Source organism: Lingula anatina, chromosome 10 (assembly GCF_051362555.1).
Source record: "Lingula anatina isolate TDL-2025a chromosome 10, LinAna3.0, whole genome shotgun sequence".
NCBI lineage: Eukaryota > Metazoa > Brachiopoda > Lingulata > Lingulida > Lingulidae > Lingula > Lingula anatina.
The window spans coordinates 8,561,876-8,585,578 of NC_141776.1; the positions used below are offsets into that span (position 1 = coordinate 8,561,876).

General features: G+C 37.7%; 2 protein-coding genes and 1 long non-coding RNA gene across 4 annotated transcripts; 2 read left to right on the forward strand and 1 right to left on the reverse strand.

The window, feature by feature from the left end:
• The first annotated feature begins 1,227 nt into the window (after window positions 1–1,227).
• On the forward strand, window positions 1,228–5,260 carry LOC106164094 (putative amine oxidase [copper-containing]). Its single transcript, XM_013541889.2, has 3 exons — window positions 1,228–1,370; window positions 2,539–3,605; window positions 3,836–5,260. Exons 2-3 carry the CDS (start codon window positions 2,550–2,552, stop codon window positions 5,012–5,014), a joined length of 2,235 nt encoding a protein of 744 aa, XP_013397343.2. The 5' UTR covers window positions 1,228–1,370; window positions 2,539–2,549; the 3' UTR covers window positions 5,015–5,260.
• Window positions 5,261–12,146: 6,886 nt separating this feature from the next.
• LOC147759514 (uncharacterized) lies at window positions 12,147–17,967 on the forward strand. 2 transcript variants are annotated; one of them, XR_015331464.1, is made up of 3 exons: window positions 12,147–12,463; window positions 17,021–17,080; window positions 17,418–17,967. It is a non-coding gene; the product is annotated as an uncharacterized LOC147759514 (long non-coding RNA). The 2 variants fall into 2 exon arrangements; XR_015331465.1 differs by having other exon boundaries at window positions 12,171–12,463; window positions 17,021–17,171.
• Window positions 17,968–18,220: 253 nt separating this feature from the next.
• Window positions 18,221–21,984, reverse strand: LOC106180838 (uncharacterized). Its single transcript, XM_086997773.1, has 9 exons — window positions 21,922–21,984; window positions 20,777–20,903; window positions 20,540–20,593; window positions 20,112–20,159; window positions 19,881–19,943; window positions 19,580–19,633; window positions 19,323–19,370; window positions 18,669–18,754; window positions 18,221–18,342 (listed from the first exon to the last, which is right to left on the reverse strand). The coding sequence occupies exons 2-8, from the start codon at window positions 20,820–20,822 to the stop codon at window positions 18,672–18,674; spliced, it is 396 nt and encodes a 131-aa protein (XP_086853899.1). The 5' UTR covers window positions 20,823–20,903; window positions 21,922–21,984; the 3' UTR covers window positions 18,221–18,342; window positions 18,669–18,671.
• Between the last annotated feature and the right edge of the window lie 1,719 nt (window positions 21,985–23,703).

Consider the following 23,703-nt stretch of genomic DNA (forward strand, 5'->3'; position numbering starts at 1 on the left):
TACAGTTTTTCCAATACTTTGGTCCCTGACAACCGTGGTCATAATGACGGCACTCGGCAAGGAATTGCGCTCGGTTTAGGATATTTCGTGTCGTTCAGAGGCGAAGCAGCAATTCTTTGGCGATTACAGCAAATAGCGCTTGCTGCTTGTGGAAAAAATTATTTCTGTCAGTAGCCTTAAGAAGGTATCTCTCATGTGCGGTGAGATTTACAAACGATTTTTATCTTTCGAGGCGTTGCGGCCAATGTCTGCCGTGTTTTCAACACGTGCGCGTGCAGAAAGTATCCCCGTGTGTGTTGCCAAAAAACTCCCCGCTCATGGCTGTTGCCGTACTGAGCATACCCACAACCAACTGCCTTGCACAAGACTCCCAAAAAGCTGGCGCCCAGGCTTTGCGCTGCACATGATGAACGAGCCAATTCCGACTTGAATACTATCCGAAAAAACCAATAAACTAGACTTTGATTGCAATAATTAACTGTTGGCAAAGCCCTCAGTACTCTGAACTCCATTCTGTGTCATTGCGCAATGTCAGACCACCATTACATCCCTGTATTCAATTCAAATCTTGTCTCCTGTTGTTTACGACCCCAGCGCAGAGGGAGATAACGCTGTGTACATAAATCGCGCAACGGCACAGTGTCGCGATCTCGGATCTTGTGCAGTCAAAAATCCCGAAAAAAACATGCATTTCTTTTCCCCCATTTAGTACATGTATGTGTAAACACTTCATCGCAGTATTTGTTGAAAACAGAATGTACTTTTCAACTGTAAACAATTTTAACATATTTGTCTTTAATAATAGAAGCATCCATTCTGTCATGCGCGTTTTGATTTTGGTCCTTACGCCCCTGTTACCTAAAATATGTAACAACAGAAAACGCCGTAATATTCAAAATCCATAAACATAGATGTGTGAACCCGTTCTTCAAACTGTCGCAAGCCCCGTACAACAGGGGCTTCACCTTCAATCTTTCCAGGCAGCGTTCATCCCACTATACCATAATGGTACCCTGAGTGTCAGAGCAAAGTAAAAGCTAGCTTGTTAAATATATACCTTGTGATGGAGTCGCTTTTATTGCGACATGGGTTATATATGAAATCAAGATCGAGCTGGCAATACCGGAATCTAGAACCTAGGGTACATAATGGGGGTCTATGACTGGAACAGTTTCGTCTCGCTACGGCGTGACCTCAATGTGACCTTGCCTCTAGTGGCCCCGGGGGCTTGATAAGATACTGCACGTTCTGCAACCCAGGAGTCCTGGCGCGTGCAGTCGGTTAAGAGGGCCAGCTAGGTAAATTACCTGGTATGTGACTTCTGAAGTACTGGTAGAGGTCGAAAAGTAGAAAGTTTTGTCTGTTTACAGGTAGGTTGGAGATTAATATGTAATGCAATCGCCCGCGTCCACACTGGGGGCTGCATGGGTTCTTTGGGATACGAAAGTTATATATTCTGAACCAATATCACATAGGGCGCATTCACATTGAAACTATCGTATTAGGTTGTTGGAACTAACTAACAGATTACCCCGCGGAGTTAATTCGATCTACGTAGAACAAGACTTAGACTGCATTCCCACAGTTTAGATCGATCCATCTGGATCGACCTAACTCCCTGGGGGTTGGTTGCTGTCAGCCGAGCGCTCACGGAAGTTAATTACCCCCTTACAGCTTTTAATAGGCGGGACAGACATTTAAGCCGGCTAAGCTGACAGTAATCTAGTGAGACTCCCCAAGGGGATAGATCGATCTAAAATCTGTGGGAATGCAGTCTTAAATGATGAACTCACCCAAAGAGACAGGTGTACAGACAACCTCACTGACATTCTCCTGAGTTGGATGTGCAGTGCACATAACAGTTAAGACGCAGCATACGAAGATTGGATGAAAGTTTGATGTGCGCTGTGTGGAACTCCTATGCTCGTTATTTTCAATGCCTAATGCGCCTAACGTATCCTTAAGTATCGGTTAGAATATACAATCCTTTCGTGCTTGATGTCTTTGCTGTTCTTATAAGTCTTATTGTTATTCATTAAAAAATAAACGTTGTATTTAACGTTTTGAAATCCCACTAGGTATATATGAATTTTCCACATCAGCGTCGTAAACATGTAACGCCACACATATAGTAATACAACACTCCTACGTTAGCTGCCTGCACTGCTAGGTGTTATAGGGTGTCTCATGGGTGGTATAGGGTGTCTCACGAAATAGTAATTTTAAATAGCAAAATAAAACATAATAAATTTCGGGGTCATTTTCTTTCTTATTTTTGCAATATTTTCGTGTATGTTAATCCAAACCAGCATATAATGCAAACAGCAAATAAGGAAAGAAACCCTATGTTAAAAGGTAAAAGATATAATTGACCATTTAAGCAAAATGTGAGATTTGGAGCAATGATTGTTTGACCTTAAACTTATGAAAAACGCAAATTAAGTCTCAAGCTTTTCATGTATTCATATAATTTAAATTGGACATTTATAGATAATACTTTGCTTTCATGATTGTTAAAAGGAATATTTTTATTTTCAGAATCGTTCAACATGAATAAAAATCTGCGTCTGTGCGCATGCTGTACTGTTCTATTTGCGACGATAAGTGTTGGGCTACTGATTGCGGTAATTGTGCTAGCGGTGCAACTGGAACAACTCAAGGACCAGCAGCCGCAACCACAACCACGTGCAGACAACGACTGGCGTAAAACTCCTGCAACCCCCTCGGTATTTGACACCCTTACAGAGAGTGAGATCACAGAAATACGAGATTTCCTTCACAGTAGGCCTGAGCTAAATTTGGTGCCTGTAAACCGGGCAGATATGGGCAGCAACTACATATATATGATGGAGCCAGTACTCCCTAAGAAGACAGACGTATTACGGCACTTGGACAGTGGCGGGGCAATGCCGGAGCGCAGTGCCCGCGTCAGCTGCTTCATGGGAGGAGAAAACCCCCCGGTTATCAAAGAATTCATCGTCTCTCCAGTCCCAAACGTTGCCCAGTACAAAGACTCCGACAATCCTGCAGAGCGGCGCCCAATCCCTTGGCACACCAGACCCTCTAACCCAGTGGAACTCTCAGCTATTGACACAGCATTGCTCAAACCAGTAACGAAAGAACTGTTCCCTATTCTTAAGGAAACATACGGATATTGGTACCACAACTGTACCGATCGCTGCTTGGTGTTTAACTTCGTGCCAAGGGGTATCAGGGACGGCGACAGGCACATGCTAATTTGGGGGTTCCGCGGCAAGATAGACGGCTACTACCTTTGGCCAGTTTCTCTCTTGCTGCTTGTTGACGTCAACGGGAATGATCCCACACACTACAAATTGACCAGGTTGTACTACGAAAATCGCGCTTATGGGAGCACAGAAGAGTTACTTACCGCCTACAGTACTTTACCTAAACACACCTATCCTTTCCCCACAGCAGGCGCCACGTATGGTTCCCCCGACCTGCGGGGAGAGAGAAAGGCTAACTGGAAGAAACTACCCAAGCAAACCGAGCCAGACGGAAGGCGGTACACTGTGGATGGACAGAAGGTGAAATACCTGGATTGGGAGTTTAACTTCAGACTGAGAGCTGTTACAGGAATTCAGGTAGGCTCGCTTTCTACGTGTACATGTTTCCAGTTAAATTACCACCGTTTAAACCACCAGTTAAATTTCTTAATGGCATTTCATTATTTTATGTACAATTTATTCAAAATAGCATCATGCCATGTTGTAGAATTATCTTTGTATATTGGTTATTGTAAAAGTACATTATGGTGCTGTCGTCTATGTATTATACGAACCAGCTGCATGTACTTCTGTTTGGGTCTCCTCAGGTGATGGACATCAGGTTTAGAGGCGAGAGGCTAGCTTATGAAATCAGCATGGCTGACGTGGCTGTCTACTACTCTGGGAACGAACCATCCGGTTTATTGGCCAGTTTTGTGGACGCCGGCTGGTCTCTCGGCACGCTCCACCAGCCCCTGATAAAGGGATACGACTGTCCGGAGAACGCCGCCTACTTCAACAACACCTTCTTCGAGTCTGGGACCGGAAAACCGCGGACCTATGTCGATGCTTTGTGTCTTTTTGAGCAAAACACTGGTCTCCCAGTGCGACGTCATCGCTCCATTGATTTCTACAATCCAGACCAGTCCAAGTACTTCTATAAGTTTAGTATGCCCGGTTCTGTGCTGATTCTTCGCGGTATCCCTACGGTGTGGAATTATGACTACATCTTTGACTTTGTGTTTCATCCAAACGGTGTTATTGAAGTGAAGGTGGCGTCAACAGGATATATACAGACGTTCACGTACCCGTTAGGAGGGAACAGCCCCTATGGGAACTTTGTGAACCGGGACTTCGGTATATTGGCCAACCTGCACCATCATCTCTTCAACGTGAAGGTAGATTTCGACATCGGTGGACAACAGAACCGGTTTGAAACCTGGGACCTGCAGTTAGAGAACAGGACCAACCCTCTAGCCCCAGAAGAGAGGTGGCTGCAGAAAAGGACAGCAGTTAACCTTCGTAAAACAGAGAGTGAGGCACTCATAAAATACAAATTTGAGGAACCCAAGTACTATGTTATGTACAACCAGCAGCGAAATAACACAGCCGGCTACGCTCGTAGTTATCGCATCTATGCCAATGGTTTCTCCAAGGTGATGCTGCCAGAAGGGTGGTACTCTGAAAACGGGATCCCTTGGGCTCGCCACCAGGTGACTGTCACCAAATACAAGGACAACGAGGACACCACGGCTTCCATTTACAACCAAGCCGATCCCTACAACCCCGTCAAAAACTTTGAGAAGTTTTACGGCGATAACGAGGGTATCGTGGATCAAGACCTCGTGGCCTGGGTCTCTCTTGGTCTTCAACATATCCCTGTCATGGAGGACATCCCTGTAACCACAACACCCGGAAAACAGCTCTCTGTGGTCCTCGCGCCGCTAAATTACTTCGATGAAGACCCTTCTATGACGTCACAAGACGCCAAAGTGGATCGACCCTAGCTGGGGTTGTGGAAGTCAAACTTGACTGAATGAAATACGTATCCTGCTTACTAGCGTGAATTCAATAGTTTTTATTACCTTTACATCTGTTACAAGTAGAAACGTATGCATTATTTTAATTTTTTTTACTTTTCTAAAATGTTTGATATATGCATATTAGTTACTGGGCCTCAGAAAAAGGTTTCCAATTACGAAAAATACCTGCCGCAGCTTATTTTTAGAAATAAAACTGTATAAAATAATGTATTTTGGTTTGCTGCAGTGGAATCCCATGTTTCTCCGTCTGTCATTGCATTTTAACATGCTTTTTTCATTTGGTGATAATATAAAAAATGTTTCACTTGAACGCTCGAAATTTTCATATGCATTTTTAAATTCTAGATTTATGCTTTTAAAGAAAAAATTAGTCCACGTACTTTCTCACATTTCCAGTGATTCTGAGCCATTATTTTGTGTATTCCTTTCAAATCTTCCAAAGTGCTTATGCCTGTCTCTCCCTAAAATGTTACGGACCGTGTTAACCGTTTGGATATCGAGAAAAGCAGAAAAGGGACTAGCAAATGATAGTGTGCAGGCGAAGGGGCAAGGTGTACGATGGGGTGTATCTAGGGAGCTGGAGGGGGGGGGGGCTTCCGCCTGTCACTTTTTTTAGCCGCGTCAGTGTTTTGTTTTGTTTTGCGTGTGTGAATACAGCTAACACTCCTGGTTGAATGGTGTATATGATGTTGAACAACAACAACAACAACGTGCCATGGTTGCCGAGATCAAACATTTATGCAAAAATTATATTAAATGAAATTAAATTAAATTAAAAATCAAATTAAAATTGAGACAACCGTGGATTTTTGTTCTATACACATATTTTAAAATATCAAAATTATATATAGGATAAACTTTTTTACAACTAAAGACCACTTAAAAACTCACGTTCTTCACTTACGTGTAAACAGCCTTCTACGCGTTTATAACGCCTATGAAAACAGATCTAACGTGATGCCGTAGGTCATAAGTCGTGACGTAGAAGGCCACAACTTACAACGTCACATGTACACGTTCGTTCTGCCGAAACTCTCTAATTTCTGCCTCGAGAATTCATGCGAAGAGGAAGAAAATTAAAGTGACATTGAGCAATGGAAAGCTCATTGAGGGAAGTTTGGAACGACCTAACTTCCGGGTTTGGATTCAATCATAAGTGCCCGAGTACTTGTATTCACAAGGGCTTCAAAACATGAAATTCTGAGGATAGGTTCTACCAATCTATGATGTAATGGCCTGGAGGGTGGGTGGGCACTGCAGATCGCTGGTGATGACGTCTTTTGACACGTTTATTGCACCAATCATAAAAATACAGTCATTGAAAATCGGGGGAGGGGGGGAGGGTGTAAAATTGTGTTATTCAATGTTTCTCATTTTCATGCAATATTCTTTTTTCATTAAATGTTGCTTCAAATTTTTATGAAATATTCTTTTTTCATTCAATGTTGTTTCAAATTTAACTGCATTATTCTTTTTTCATTGAATGTTGTTTCGTTTTTCAAGCAATATTATTTTTTCATTCAGTGTTGCTTAATTTTTTCATGCCATTTTTTTTTCCATTCACTGTTGTTCCTTTATTTCATGCAATATTTTTTCATTCAATGTTGTTTCTTATTTTCATGAAATAAACAAAAACAATTTTCCAATGAAATTTTATACTAAAAATAGAATATGATTGATATATTCTGACAAATAGAATAAAATTGTAGTCTGCAGCACCTTAAAATACACAGCACATTTGCACAAGCATAATTTTCCTAACACACTACAGTGTGTCAGGTGAGCGTGCAAGTGAGTACTGCTCAACAGATGGCCTTGTCCATTTACAGCAAAGGACAAAAACTATATCTCCTAAAAACCCTTACATGTTATTTCCAAGCGGGCACGAAAATAGGAACAAACATGAACAAACATGAAAAGCCACATTCCAGGGCAGCGTTTATGATGATCCCCAAGATATATTTATGGTCAACCCGAATGAACAAGTGCATAACCATCCACAACAAGTGCATAACCATCCAGATGACTCCTCCACCACACAAGTCGTCAATGTCCGCAGACAGATGCAGCAGGAAGTTATGCTAGACCCAACAGTGTATTTGGTGGCAAGGACTCAGCGCCAGATTGGTGGGGATGTGCTACAATTTAGATCAGTAAAATGTTCCCAAGGTGGTATGAGGTAAAGGTGGCAGTGCATCCTGCCTTATAAGCTCAATGGACGATTTTACTGCTCAATTATCAAAATTGAAAAGTTTTTAGCATACGTGTGCTAAAATTTAAAAAAAAATGACCCAGTTTGATATATAACCTTTCGTCGCTTGAACTTAGTGGACACACTGTCCTGATTTTCTACTTTTTCTTTACTGCTGCACAAGATATATTGTCAGTGCACATCATGCACATGGTCAAGGTGAGGCATCTCTTCATTTGGACATTCATTCGCCACCTCAAGGACTTGCAGTCCATTTCTGAGCCGCTGTCTCTTGAGGATGCGAGAAACGGTGGGGTACCGCCAAGGAAGAGGAAGAGGCGCTGGAGAGGCGTTTGAAGGGCTTAAAGGAGCTGTGCTTACAAGGGCGCCGCAATCTGGTCGAGTACTGGGTTGCAGTTAGCAATGCTATTTGGCACGCATGAAAAAAGGCTTCATTCTAGGACATATGGAGCAGATATACCTAAAGTTGTATATTGCATGTTTGTAAAACTGGATTATATTCCGTTTAAAAATCTTATTAACACGAGCCAGTGTTTTTCAGGTACTCTAAAGTTAATACATGTATGTACAGACTTGACATTTAATATGGAATATTTCAGTTTCGAAGGTGTGCCTAGGTAGAAATGTGTTCTTTTTTCAAAAAAACTAATATCTCATATAAGATATGTGAATAGAGAAGTGTGTAGTCAGGTGTGTCGCTTCCAATTAACTGAATACCAGGTTTGTTACGCTGCTGCATTATGTAACATGATGTAATTTAATTGGGTAGTGCTCCTTTGGGCAGGTCAAAGCTTGGCTTTGGCAAAGCAAGGTTCTGTCAAAAAAGTGTCCATATGTCGGCAACTACTGCATAGAAGAATTTGAAATTTTGCATGCAAGTGGTCGGTTTTGCAGTGTGTAAAATGAGCTATGCAGTGCTTTGCAAGTTTGTTAATCTGTGGCAAAATGGCGCGAAAAAGACAGACATTGCCAGACAGTTAATTGCGCCAAACGAAACGGTCCGCACAGTTTTATAGAATAATGCCCAGACTGATGTACCTACATAGAGGCCACACCCAATGTATTAAAATCTTACCACCAGAGTACAGGACCCACTGTCTTTCAGGATATGCCGTTGCAACTAAACAAAAACCACCCAGTCCGTTCAGAATGAGGGGTAAATTGCCACCAAAACGCATTTTTCAAGGCCCTTAGCGAACACCAAACTGGTTTTTGCAGGTTAGCATACCAGACGACCTCCGAGGAACCCACTGTAAACAGCAAAACATCGTTGTATGTTTCTCTAATGAATTAGGGACCATGACCGTTTCTGGGTTGAACACTGAAACCTCGTGGCTTTCTTTATTGAGGTCAGATTTCACCTGTACCGCTCAACTAGTCAAAACAGAGTTTACAGACATCCAGAAGAGGCCAACGACGAAGTGTGTGCCTCCTCTAAAGTGACTTAGGTCATTAACAGCGTCAGTATTTGAAGTGGATACCACATTGGTGCCAAAACACCAATGGCAGTCATCGACGAAAACCTGAACCAGATTAAATAAAGGAATAATCTGGGAACCACTTGACTATCATTTGATAGGGGGCACCTTAAGAACAATTTTAGGTTGTAGGGTGGGATTGCCGGTTCACACAGAGCACTTTTAATAACAGATTACTTAGAGAACCAAGGGAATGAACAGCTACCTTGGTCATCAAAACCGCCATATTTGAACCACGTAGACAATATGTGGGTAGGCCATTACTCGCCAAATGAATGGCCTACATGTCCTACAACAAAACTGGGCCAAATTGGACAGATTTCGACCGATGCCTGGAATGTTATTCCAGATTGAACTATAAAAACATATCCCAAGGAATGCCTTGCCGCTTGAGAGCGCTGGTAGCAGCCAGAAGAGGTCAGGCGTAACAGCGACTGTTACTGTGACTAGACACTGACATGAGCGTCCTTTGTGGAGCGTGTAACTCTTTTACAAACAATAATTTGGAAAATATGGAGATCTAAAATATCTCATTTTATGGTTGCCGTATGACGTAGAAAAGGCAATGTGTTTTTGTTTGCTTCTCTGGCTAATTCCATTAATGAACTGATGTCACAATGACATCAAAGAGATAATTAAAAGTTATTAGAACACGATTTTAATCCTTATTTTCATTTATCAGTCAGTAAAATAGGAAAAAAATTGATGAAAAATGATTTGGAAAAAATATTCCATATTAAATGTCAAGTCTGTAGTTTGAAATAATAAGGCCTCTATCACAGGGAGCACCAGGGCTAAATTACTACTCCAGCAAGTAACACAACGCGTACGGCGATGATATGTTTTCAAGGGATAAACTACTAACTGACTGTTCTATGTTTTTGTTTCTCTGGGTGAGAGGTCTGGAGTCTTCTACACTGTAAGACAGCAAGGGCAATCCAGCTATCGGCTCGACCAGGGAATTGGACTTTACGATATAAATCCCTGGTTCGACTGACAGTACTTACTCTGATGATCTCAATACAATGTATTCTCTATATGCTCTAAATACGTTAAAGTGATTTTATAGCAAGAGATATTAAAGCCAATTAAGACATTTACTAGAGACCTTCAACATAATTAAAATGAGACTGATTTTACTTTTAATTAAGATGTGAAGCCATGACTAAAGTTGCTCAATTCTTTTGAAACTAAGAACATCCTTTAAAACTTGGTTACAGTTCTTCCCAATGAATGAAATAGATTCATGTAATTTCATTATAACTGAGACATCACAACAATCTTTCTAAAATGAAATTTGGCCGTGAAATCCCCACTGTGACCCCTCAATGCACATATGTATACCAGACACATACTTTATTCGTCCCAGGACCCGTTAAACTTGTTTAGATGTTCATAGAATGACCCAAAATAAAACATTTCCACGAAGTCTGCGACAAAGGCGGCCATTTGTCGCTTAAACACTGCGTTTTTATTACTCAGTAATTCAACAAATTCGTCCTTTCCTGAAGAAATTACACATCTGCGTTATCTATCTTATGTTAAAACTAGCTTTGACTTAAATAAATAGATAAAAATAGAATGATAAATTTGGATGTGTAATATATATACAGGTGAAAAACGAAGTTTTGTGACACATTTATCAAAAATCACAAGGAAGAGCTCTACGGTCGAGCAGCACACAAAGTCTGACGTGGAGACCGACTATGTCCTAAGAGCGGAGTCAGAACAGCGGACTAACAGATCCGTGGATCAAATATGCCCGGTCCACTTGAATACTTGTTGCGTAATCCTCGCGGGAATTAAGCGGAATTAAGCGGTAAGCTTTTAAATCGGTTGCCATATTAGATCCGGGGATCTGTTAGTCCTCTGTTCTGAATGGGCTCTAAGTTACAAAGCAGACCAATTTTAGTAGTTGTTCTTTATTTCCCCCGCTATATTTCGAGTAAAATGTGTCACTTTTGGGTCTTAAGAAAGTGGTGCATTAAAAAATCGTATTACAGAAAAGTTTTAAATCAAGAATTCCACAGGAATCTATTCTGTAGGGGAGTATCGGTGCGCGGGAGTGGCAGTGCGGGGATGTTAAGAAGCGGGGGAGTATTGGTGCTACTTTTTATACGCACCTCAAACATTAAAAACATTTTAATCATGAAAAATTTAGCAAAAATGGATTGGAATGTAAGTAATCTATAGGTAATTAAAAAATCAACTTTGATACTTGGCGGAAAACGGCTAGAGTACATTAAATAAAGTCAGTGGCGGATTTAGGTGGGTGTCAGGTAGGTCCTGCCCCCCCCCCCACCTTTGATTTCTGAAAAAAATCACACCAATTGTCCCCTTTTGAAATTAGAATTTTGACTAGCTGCATCATAGTTCTCAATAGCACGAAAATTCATGCGTTAGCATTCCTACTGACAATTCTGATATGTACTGGCTGTGCTAACGCATGAAAGCAAAGGGCTCAAAAAGTTGGAAACGAAAACCAGTTGCCGAATCAGCCGCGGTGCGGCAGCTCTCAACTTTTTATTGTACTTCTCATCTCCTCAACAAGCACATTACTGTGAAGCTAACCAGTTTTCCTATCAACAGTCAATAGGAGTGCTAACGCATAAATTTTCATGCTAAGTTCTCAACCGTACCAAATGACACCATTCGCCCTCTAAAAAACAAAAATTTTCGAAACCCTTCCCCAGGCCTCGAACACCACGCCAGGGGGTGGGGGGGGGGGGGGGGGGGGGGGGTCGGCTTCACATCCACGGACGCCCCCCCCCCCCCTTTCAAATAATCCTGGCTTCGACCCTGTATGTATGGGGGGGGGGGGGGGGGGGGGGGGCTCCTGGATATTACAAAATTCATCCGAAGGTCGGATCGAGCAAGTTGTTAAAAGATATTGCCTTTTTTCTGGAAAATTACATTTGGCAGCTCATGTGATTTTTATCTAATAATTAATGTCAAAATAGCCAAGGTCTTCAAAATCACTGCTATTTGAAGTCTCAGATTTGAATATCACCTTCTCGACAGCTTTATTACGGAGGGCAATCTAATTTGCATAAAAGAGAAAATGCAGTTTTTTCTTGTTTTTGAGCATAGTAGTGTACATTTTTTTCGTTATTCCTAAAAAAAACATGCCTCTTTAAGCTCAAAACTTTTCTAAAGATTTGACCGACATTCCCTGTTTATAAGTTATATAATTATAAACAACCTTCACACACGGGCATAAATTACATTTTCACTCCCGAATCATAAGGCTGTTAAACTAGCGCCAGAAAGTGCTACGATAATGTAGGTCAATTGCCTGTATAAACCTCTCATACGATTATCGATTTTTTCTAGAGTGGAACGTTTTAGGGGGAGGTCGATGAGTGTAAAACTAGCCCACTTCTCCATATGAAAACGATGTAGAATTTTGCAGACATTTTTGCTCTTCTCTACTCCATCAGTCTCTCCCCAAAATGTTGTAGACCGCGATAACTGCTCAATTGCCGGGAAGCACGGAATACCCAGCACATAAAGTTGAACCGGCGAGCGATGGATTTGATACGCTATCGTAGGAGCTGGATGAGGGTGGCTAAGGGGAGGGGGGGGGGCGTAATCCCCTTAATACCCTTTATCAACCAAAGCATGTGTATGTGTGAAGGGACTCAACTCCATTTGTGCCAAAAAGATGCTACTTCAGAACAAGGACGTGGTCAGTTGTCAACGTACAGCACTTGGCACACTCAGGTGAATTGACCATTTTGTAGTGATGTGATCAGCAGTTGACCACAACAAAGGCCACGTTTAGTGGGTAGTTTTGACATTCATCAAATATTTTGTGTCAATACTAATAAGTTCATGTTATACCAGTGTTTCTCTTTGATCAGGCATGAGCTATATATCACCAGGTTTTTATGTACAGACACAGTTGTGTCTGTACATATTGCCATCACCTGCGTCTGTCGTCGCCGGCGCCGGCGCCGTGCACTTTCATTGTAAACACGATAAGTGGAAGGCAGTTTTACTTTTTGGCTTTATATTTACAGAGCTGATGAATATTCATAAAGTGCAGGTCAGGTTCGAAAATCAGCATGAACGGGCCATTATTGTAGAAGTTATGCTGTTTTTTCACTTTTTAGCATATATGCAACATTGTAAACACATATCAAGGAAAACCGATAGACCTGTTCTCATAAAGCTCACAGGAGTATTCAATCTTACTAAAACGCAGGTCAAGTTTGAAAATCAGCATGATTGGGCCACTATTTTAGTAGTTATGCTTTTTTTTCACTTTTCAGCATATATGCAACACTGTAAACACAATATAAGAAAAACAGATTGGCCAATTGTCATTAAACTCACAGGAGTGGTCAATCCTGCTAAAATGCAGGTTAACTTTGAAAATCAGCATAATTGGGCCATTATTTTAGAGGTTATGCTGTTTTTCACATTTCCTCAGATTCAATTCTTAGGCATGTTAACAGTCTCATTATTGAACTAATAAGTTACGTAAAAGTGTTTGTTTGACATTTCCTGCATCTTTACAACATTGTTTGTTGGTTATGTAAAAAGGATGGTAAACTTTTTATCATTTTTTGTGTAATAAAGTGTCAAAAATGGAAATAAACTCATATCATTGCAGTTTGTCAGATTCAATAATCCACTATGTTCAGAATCTCAGAATGGAGGAAATTGGACATTTAACACTGTTCTATTGATAGTTTTCCCATCTCATCAATTTTCTTAGTTGATCATATAAAAATGCCAGTAAACTGTTAATTTTGTTTTATGTTAAAAAATTGTTAAACATGGGAAAAAGCCATTTCAGAACAGTGCTGTCTTGTTTACATTTTGGCATTTTCAAGGTGTGGCTTTGAAGTTCCATGGGCCTGAAGACCTTTGCTAGTCACATTTTCTGAATATCCATGATACTAATATTTTATCATTAAAAATCGATGGTCAATATGCTGTTAAACGTAATGTAATGTTGCATCAAAATTTGAAGAAACCCCTATTTTGGGCACTGCTCCCATGAAGACTATTTAAGGAAAACCATGTCACTTACTGTTCTCAAACTTACAGGAAAGAAACTTGGGACTAAAATACAGCTTCAGTAGGCAATGCAGTCTGTTTGGTTAATTTTTCTGGCATTTAATAGTTTTTTGTGAAAATTAAATTTTTTACATATTGGCATTTTCAAGGTGTGACTTATAACCTCCACAGGCTTGAAGACCCATGCTAGTCACATTTTCTGAAAATCCATGATACGTTTATTTTATTATTTAAATTGATGGTCATTATGCTGTTAAGCATTATGTAATGTTGCATCAAAATAGAAGAAAACACAATTTTTGGTGCTGCTGCCATGATGACCATTATGGGAAAACCGTGTTACTTATGACTGTCAAACTTTCAAAAAAGAAACACAGGACTAAAATTCAGCCCGAGTTGGAAAAGCAGTCTAATTGGCTTCTTTTTCTGGAAGTTATACATTTTAGTGAAATATTCATTATTATCGTTTTGGTATATTCATTGTGGGACTCAGAGCTCCCATGGACATGAAGCTGAATGGTAATCAAGTTTTCTACACGTCCATGCTATTTATAGTCAATTATCAAAAATTTGTGATAATTATTCTGTTTTTTATTATGTAATGTTACATCAAAATTGACAAAAACCTTTTTGAACTGCTACTACAAACATTATGAAAAGATAACTGTGTTACTTATAATTATTTTCAACTTTCAAGTATGATTTTTAGGATTGGCATGCAGTTCAAATTAGAAAGAAAATTCAAATTAGAAATTAAGAAATTGGGTTATCATTTATCATTGAATTTATGCAATTTTGTGTGAAATTTTCATTTTTCTCATTCTGGCATTTTCAAAGTGTGAACTTGAACTCCCATCGGCCTGAAGGCTTATGCTTGTTACACATTTTACTTACATCGGTATTACCTGTTGAGCATAATTAAAATTTGATGTTGAATTTACAGTTAAGCATAATGTACTTTTGCATCAGAATTGTCAGTAGCCTATTTTGTGCATTGTTATTTTCTGCTTTTTGTCTGTACATTTGACAGCTTTGCTGCCTTGTTGTAGATTTAAGGTCATTCTGGAGATTTATGCAGATAGGATTTAAAAATCGGAGTGTGGAAATGGATGGGTCAGCCTCCTTTTTTAACCATTAAATTTTCTGTTTAAGACTGGGTTCTCATGCCTAGATTGATCTTACAGGATCGATCCATATCCAAGGGCTTTCTAGATTAATTGCTTTCAGCTTAGATGTCTGGCACGCCTACTGAAGCTGCTAAAAGATAATTAATTACCCCCTAGCAGCTTCAGTAGGCCTGACAGACATCTAAGCCACTTAAGTTGATAGCAATTTAGCAAGAAACCCCTTGGAGATAGATCGATCCACTGTTAGCACGATAGGGTCTGGGAATGGTCCCGGATCGGATAAAATATTTGTTGATGTATGGATTTCATTATTGTTAATATTGTTTATTTGCTTTTCTGATAGGTAAAAAAATTCATTTTACTAGGGACTTGAATATGACCTGGTGTATTTCATAATTATGGCTATATCAGCTTAAAAGGCCATTTATGTAGACGTTTTTGGGGTCTTTGAGACAATATACCTGTTTAAATAAACTCATAGATTTTCAATTTGACCTTCAGGTACATGACTGTAGATAGCAGCCTTAATGTTTGTGACCAAAGGTTAGATGCACAGAGTCGACTCCACTGTTTGCTCTCCCCAAACAGCTAAGTTCATGATTATGTATTTCATACTAGTATCTCTGTTGGTTTTCACATCGATCTATGTTTATGTATCCTGAAATGTATGATTATCTCACCTAATATAAATTTTTTATAAAGATATATATGTGTTGAGTATATTTGGATATATTTGGATAACTGCCTGTATGTACTGTCCAAAATATCGGACCCTATCATGTACTGCCAAACTGCTTTTTAAATTAAAATTTACTGAGTAACATTGTTTGGCGAAGGGAAGGGTTCTTTTTGAAAATCAGCATAACCATAGATTTCCGTAAAATAATCAATTTTTTGCATGAATTGTGATGTTTTCCCCAGAAGTGCCAACTGTGTTTTTTGTTTAAAGGAGCACTCCATAAGATTTACCTGCCAAAATGGATTTTCATGGGAAAATGAGGAATCACAAATCATTCACATATCCCTCTATGCTTGCATTCAACTTAATAAAATTATAAAGCTCCTATAGGCTCCAATGGAAATATCAACATCGGTATGCGCCAGAAAAATATTTAAGGGGTTAAGTAATTTTTAAGGTGCACTGGTATGTAGGGTTAAAGGGATAATAACTCTTCGTATGAGATCTATATTTCACAATAAAAACATTGTGAATAACTCATAGATATATAATATATTCTGTTTTACCACAAAAATGGCAGTTTTAGCTATTATTCTGATATCTGAGCTTGTCTTTAGACCACGTGACCTCCATTGATGGCTATACTCTGTTAAAATCTTAACAGAGTATAGCCATCAATTAAAATTTTAACAAAAAACCAAACTTTTTAGAAAAAAAACAGGGACTAACTTTGAATGTAAAAATGGATTCATTAACTGTTGGTGAGTATGAGGAAAATGTTGTTTACTCCAGGAAAATTCATTTTTTGGCTGAAAAGAAGAGTAATTATCCCTTTAATTACAAAAAGCTAGCTGTGGATGGCAAATATAAGCATTTTGGGGATTTTTGGGGATAATCATATAACTGGTTTAAGATACCACCTACGCTACTGGTTTCAAAGATAAGTGAACAAATTCAGTGTTTACAACATCTGTCTGAGGAAAGTGTCTGACATCACTTGTCTCATGTATATTTGGTGAAGCACATCATGAAAATGATCATAGGTGGGGGAATACATGGAAATTATGACATGTCAACTATTTGAATCTCAGATAATGTTTGCAAATATTATAAACAGCAAAGTAAGATTTTAAAATGAGGAAAAATGTGTTTGGAACAAATGAGAAGCAAAAATGTGGCTTATCTTAGTAGCACTTCTGATAAAATGCAATACTTCCACTAAGATTTTCATGTTTTAGTGGATGGCCCATATTTTAACAAAGGTTTTTATTGCTGGGTTTAAATCAATTCAACTGTTGTAATGTTTCTCTGAAGTAAATTTAAAAAAAAAATTAATCTTCTTCAAATTGTTTGGCTCACTACCATAATCAACATGTAAACTTATCAGCATTCAATAATAAGTAAGTGTTTCTTTACATGATTTTTACCTTTTCATCTTTTACGTAGCTCTCATCTCCAGCCTCTTCCCAGCTGTGCTTGCTGCCATCATTGCTCTGTGAGAGCTCGGTGAGATTATAGAGATTTATCAACTTATGAAAAATTTTTTTCCCTCCCCAGAGCTTGTATCACTAGAAGTATATAGGTAGATGGAAAAAAAGTTAATTAAGATCTGGGTTATATTACAAGCACCCTGCAAATAAAATAATTTCATTTTACACACTATTTGTATGGAATAATTGTTTTAGAAAGTGAAAAGGTTTGTGAATTTTGTTTTTAACAAAGTATCATGAAACTTGGGCAAAATAACCTAGGATGTATTACTGATGTGAACATTTTCCTTTTTTAGAAGACCAAAATCAACTGGGATTTTAAATTATTTATTAATTTATTTTATACTTTTCAGTTAGAACTCTTCTGAATGCATTATGACCCACCTTGAATAAAGCAAGAAAACTAGGCCATGCTTGCAGCTCCTTATGAGTACCATATAATTTCTGAAGGTGGTGATTTTTATTTGCATTTTTAAGTATCATATATAAACTGACAACAATTGTTTCTCAGGAAAACTAGCCGTGTCCAGACAAGGAAACATTTGCTTGGTACATGTATTGCGCACCTTCTGTGACATTCCATCCCTTGATATTACAATTTGGATTAAGAAACTTGCATAATTAAAGAATTGGCATATCTATTTTATTTAAACATGAAAATGCTGAAATGTAGAAGCAAAAATGTAATAATCAGTAATTCAGCTGTTTGTTAGGGTAAGTGCATATACCACTGTTCATTCATGTATCTGAGTGAGTATAGTTAAATGTTTTTACAGTGTAAAAGAAATAAAATAAGAAGTGTGATTAAACATTTTGAGATAAATTTGCTAGCACTGAGATTATAATGTTAGGGACACAAAATGGATGAAAAATGTTTGTTAATAAACGGTTTTTAACATTGTGGTTGAGGGATTCCTGGGTTCAAAGCATTGTATTTTTGCTGGAAGAGGTCCACTCTTAAGCAGAATTTAATCTAGGCTCTTTCTCAAGTTTGGTCAACTACTGGGGTAAAAAAAGTCGACTTTTCAGTAAAAAAAATAAACCCTTTGGAACTGCTGGCTCCTTGCCTGTTGTTCCAAATGCCTTAAGATAAGAATGGCCATTATACTGCTAATTCAAACTTTTTAATGAAGAAATGAAGGAAAAACAAAACTCATCTGATTGCAGAATATTGCATTTTTATTGTAAAACAAAGAAAATCAATGATATACTGAAGTTTTTTTTTTTAATTGACTGCCACAGAGGTAAAAATACTCTAGTAGTTCTGCACTGTCCTCCCTGAAAAATAAGAAGATGAAAACATTAAAATATAATTCAGTTAAAATGTATTAGTTATTAAAAGGCAGCAATCCAACAACCACCAGCTCTTGGCTGCTATTATATAATAACTGGCTTCAAATACAATTTTAACCAGCTACTTGACATAGTTTGCCTCTTAAAAACTTCATTTTAGTTATGATGCCATCCAAAGAAGGAAGCAAACAAAATAACTTTCATATGACAGTAAAATTAATCTGTTCTTTTAAAAATGATGTCAAAATTTCCTAATTTCTGAATGTTTGAAGTAATAGTTTTTATTTAATAATAGTAATAATAATAATTACCATTTATGCTCTTGACCTGTGTCTAAAGCAGGATGTAAAAAGATTTAACAATCTTCTCCATCGAGAAAGGCGGCGATCCTTGGGTGCTGAAAGATATAATAATAATATTTATTTATAGTCTAAAATCCATATTAAATATTCAGTAGACTTAACATGGGTAAAATGAACAAAATAAGATGAATAAAGTAAATTAAAAGGTAGTTAAAATAAAAAGATATTAAGATGTGTTCTAAAAATTAATTGAATTGATGGACAATTAAGATTTATGATATTAAAAATAAATTGTACAATTCAAAAGATAACAGTCAAATCAATTATATTGAAAAGATAACAGTCATATCAATTACAAAACTTTTTGAAGATATAAGTTTTTAAATCTTTTTAAAAATTGTCCTCAGACTCTATCGTTTTTATGACACAATATTACTCTGTAAAATGCAATAACATAACCTTCAATATACAGTCTGTGCATCATTTTATTTCATAAATAAATCAACATTGAAACACATTTACCACTGTTAAGAATAATCAAATTTTGAATTTCAATTAATACTTGTCAAAAGTACAAATACTGTTTGCACAACAAGGAGTGTATGTGTGTGTATTTAACACTGTAATAAATAGATACCTATTATATAGACCCTCCCGTCTTACCTCTCTCCTTCACGTCCTCTATCACAATTTTTGTGTCTTTGACATTAACTGAAGAAAAAAATGGAAAACAAAATAATTCTGTCCATGAGCACAACAAGGATATCATACACAGACAAAAATACAATAAAGAATAAGATCACCTAACAGTGAATTAACACAATGATTGTGTATGAGAGCCTGCTTCTGTGTGTGTGTGTGTGTGTGTGTGTGTGTGTGTAAACTTTTTGGGTGTGTTTAAATGGACCTAACTTTCTTACCTCTTTTCTTGATATCCTCAGCAAGTGACACACTGTTTGCATCTTTAATGTCGGCTAAAGCAAAAAATATGGAATAGAAACCAAATGAAACAAAATCCATGTTCAAACGGAATTCGGGCACAAATACGGAATTACATTGGTGAAAACACATTCAAATACAATTCACTTAAAATAAATTTGGATCTTCTTAAGTATGCTAAAGACAAGACTTTGGATAAGCAACGTGGTGTGTGTGTGTACTGTGTGAGAGTGCATGTTAGTGCGTGTGGACGCATGTGCATTACTGAGTTTCTGGTCTCACCTATCTCCTCAATACTTTTAACAACTGTTAAAACTGTTGCATATTTCTTGTCTTTGGTATCAACTGAAAGAACAGAAGCAAATTTAAAGAAGTGCAAATCATGTTCAATCTTTACACAGTAAAAGCATGGATTTTTCTGAAAATAAAGAGAGTGTGTGTGTAAGTGTGCACATTTGTAGATTTCATATGTGTATTTAAATAATAAATATTTTACTGAGATTCCTGTCTTACCAGTCTCTTCAGTGTTAGGAGCTTTTACTCTGTTATCATCCTTGGTAACTGAAACAGAATAATTAAAATGAAAAGGAATACAATTTATATTGAATCTAAGCTTAACACGTTACGTTACGGCAGTAGTAATGTAATTACAGGTAAGTAAGAAACAAGAGGGGATGTGTTAGTCAGTTATGTTTTTTTATTAATCTTATTGCATTCTGAAGTTTCCATGGAGTTTGTGCACATTAGCTAGGTAGACAAAATTGACCAAATTCATTGTGAATGTTCCCTGGTAATCAACAGCTTCAAGGGTCAAGACTTGCACCCTGAGAGTTAAGGTGTTTGTAGTAAAAAACAATGATACTTTTACTTCAAGATTCCTTGCAAATAGTGAGAATGAACAAACACACCAAGTAAATTGCTAAAATCAACTGAATTATTACCTGCAATTTGCTTATCACTGGTGTGGACTTCAGGTTCATATGTGTAGTTAGACTCTGGAATAAGATGCATACATTTTTTGTTATTCACAAATTATGATATAGACATTGAGAATGAAATAGTCTAAATTTCATTTGATAGAATAAAAGGGCCATTTCTTTCCATATCTTACATTTTATAGAATAATAATGTTAATTCGCCTTTCTTTCCATTAGTTAGATTTAATAGAATTACAAGACCTTTTATTTCCATGTCCAGTTCTCCCCATGTACAGGTCACTTCCATGCTGTCCTTGGTGGTCACCTGGAGGCACCTGTTCCTAAAGGGTTCAGGCTCCCATATCCAGCCAGACCCAGGGTGGTAAGGCTAAATAAATAAATAAATAAATAAATAAATTGAAGATAAGTTGATGTCTGAAATGAAAAAGAAAATTCAAATGAAAAGATACATATATTTAAAATTTGACTAATAAAATACATTGTAATCTACAAGAAATGAATGAAGCTAAAAAAAAAAAACACTTAAATTTGTTGAACTTAGATTTTATTTTTCAATAAAAAGGAAAATTATTTTCATCTCAGTTCATTTGTCATTACAAATAAATTAATATATTATACTTACGTTTTGCAGTCTAACAAACTTCCACTCTATATTTGCAGCCTTGGGCAGAAGAACTTCCGCCCTTAGAACAGGGACACCCAACTCGGTGCACCTAGCAAGGTTTACACCACGTTGGGTGTCCCATGTTCCAAGGGCAGTTCCTCTGCCCACTGCTTTGGCTTTTAAGATATTGTCCTTTAGGACTATTCGAACAGTGGCCATGGCTGTTTAAAATGAAACAGAAAATAGAAAGAAATCTTGTCAATATATCTTTTTTGATGTTGTAATTGCAGACATTCAAATCACTCACTAAATATAAAAAAAGGATATATTGCATTCTTATTATGAATAAGTAAGTCAATTTCTTTTTCATTTACATAAGAACATTTAAAAAGTATGCAAGAGCAGTTTAGGACAATGTATTGATTTGGTAGAACATGTATTAGACTTGGTTCCCATACCTAGATCTATCTTATATAGGATCAATCCATCTCCAAGAGGTTTCTCCCTAAATTGCAATCAACTTAAGCAGCTTAGATGTGTGCCAGAAGCTGCTAGGGGGATATTAATGATCATTTAGCACCTTCAGTAGGAGTGGCAGACATCTAAGACGCTTAAGATGAAAGCAATTTTGGGAGAAACCCCTTGGAGATGGATCGGCCCTGTCAGATCGATCTAGGTATGGGAACTCGGTCTATGACTCATACAGTGTACAGCCTGATTATATATATATGAATAACTTCTCGTGCATGCACGCACACATACACACACACACACAACTTACGAGCACACTGCTCTTCTTTGTTATTTTCAATTTCCATATTAACTGACATCTGCAATAAATAAATCAAATCATACTTTAACATGTTCCAATAACAGATTTCAGTTGCATCTTTCTTTTGTAGTGATACACTCCATTATATTGGGATTATCAGCAAAAAATTGACGTTGTGTAACAGGAAATTCTCCAAAATTTCATTTAGAATTAATTTATCATATAAAAAAAACTTGGATACAAACTTTCATGGTCAATTTTGAACAAAAATTTAACTTACCAGCTACTGTGCAAAATTATATCTTTGCTTTGTTTACTAAAACAATAAACAGGAATAATTACTGTATAAAAAAAATTTGATTGGACAGCTCCTGTATTGTTCCTTAACTTTAAACCAATAGGAATGGCGCTATTTTAACGGTCTCGACGTGACTTTCTCTGCTTTACAAATCACACTATATCACACACAACTGGAGCCTGGTTATCCTGTGTAATGCCTCCATCCTTGCACGTTTTTTTTTTTTTTTAGGAAGCAGGCGATGAACCTCTCTCTCTGACTGATATCGGTTGGGGTCTATGGTGCAAACCCAAAGTCTCACCTCTTGCACAGCGCCATCTATACTCGATGTTAACATGGCGTCAGCGAAAGGTGATGATAAAAGCCGAAAATTTCATCCAACTTTCTGTACACTGGGTGTCATCTTCAGTCAGGGCATTCTTAAATGGTAATTCTGCCATGATTGCAAAACGTCATCAGGATAAAACATTTGAAATGAAGGATACGTATATGATATCGACTGTGTCAGTTGTTCACTGTTCACATCACGATGCAATGTGCTTGTCACAATGTGACGATAACACGATTTATAGACCGTTGGCTGCAGATAATAAGTGCTTTTGGAAAACAGATGAGATTGAATGCCGTCATCCACTTTAACTTTTTCATCTGTAATGATGCAACATTTTGCGATGGCAGGTGAGATGATTATAAATCAAGCACAACTGACGTTGTGTCTTCTTTTATGAATACAATTTCCTATTGTTCTTCTTGAGTCATCTGAAGAGTTCCAACGCAAAATGATCGCCGACAGGGTTCCTGTAAATACCCGAAACATAATCATCAACGACCTATATGCTCTTTTGCGCTCCCAGACTGAAGACGACAGGGACATCAGCTACAGCAGAGAAGTATGGATCCCGACTGATAGGAATATTACTAATGAAAATTTGAACATCAGAGACCTCAATATAATCACTGAGCATTGTTGTTGGCTGAATGGAACGATAATTGACGCTTGTCATGATATAATTAAACACCAATTCCCGCTTCCAGAAGGACTCTAGTCTTGTTCATTGGCAGTACAGTTAGATTTCAAACATCACAAAAATCAATTTATCCAAATTATAAACCGAACACCAGACAGCGGAACACATTTGCTCACAGTTTCAAACATCGGGTGTGCCCCAGATCCGGTGAATATATGCGATTCCTCTTTCAGTGACATTCCAACCATGGAAAAAATGTGCATTGCGACATTGATAGCACCATCGTCAAGAACTCTACACTAGTAAACTACAATTGCGGTCTGTACATCATAGTGAATATGGTTACCTTGGCACACGGCAAAGATCCAACAACCATGAATTATGACCACAAAAAACTTTGTTCACATTTTTTTTTTGTTTGTTTGTTTAAAATGGCGTCATCTATTGCTTTTCCTATAACAAGCAGGCGTAAAATTAAAAATCATATTAAAAAAAACTCCCTTGTGACCAATTTATACTGTGAAT

Coding starts and splice junctions, on each gene's coding strand:
- LOC106180838 (XM_086997773.1), bottom strand. CDS start 20,822: ATGGAAGTGACCTGTACATGGGGAGAACTGGACATGGAAATAAAAG. Junction 19,944..20,111: donor TCCTAACACTGAAGAGACTG/GTAAGACAGGAA, acceptor CTGTTCTTTCAG/TTGATACCAAAGACAAGAAA. Junction 19,634..19,880: donor TAAAAGTATTGAGGAGATAG/GTGAGACCAGAA, acceptor TTTTTGCTTTAG/CCGACATTAAAGATGCAAAC.
- LOC106164094 (XM_013541889.2), top strand. CDS start 2,550: ATGAATAAAAATCTGCGTCTGTGCGCATGCTGTACTGTTCTATTTGCG. Junction 3,606..3,835: donor GAGCTGTTACAGGAATTCAG/GTAGGCTCGCTT, acceptor GGGTCTCCTCAG/GTGATGGACATCAGGTTTAG.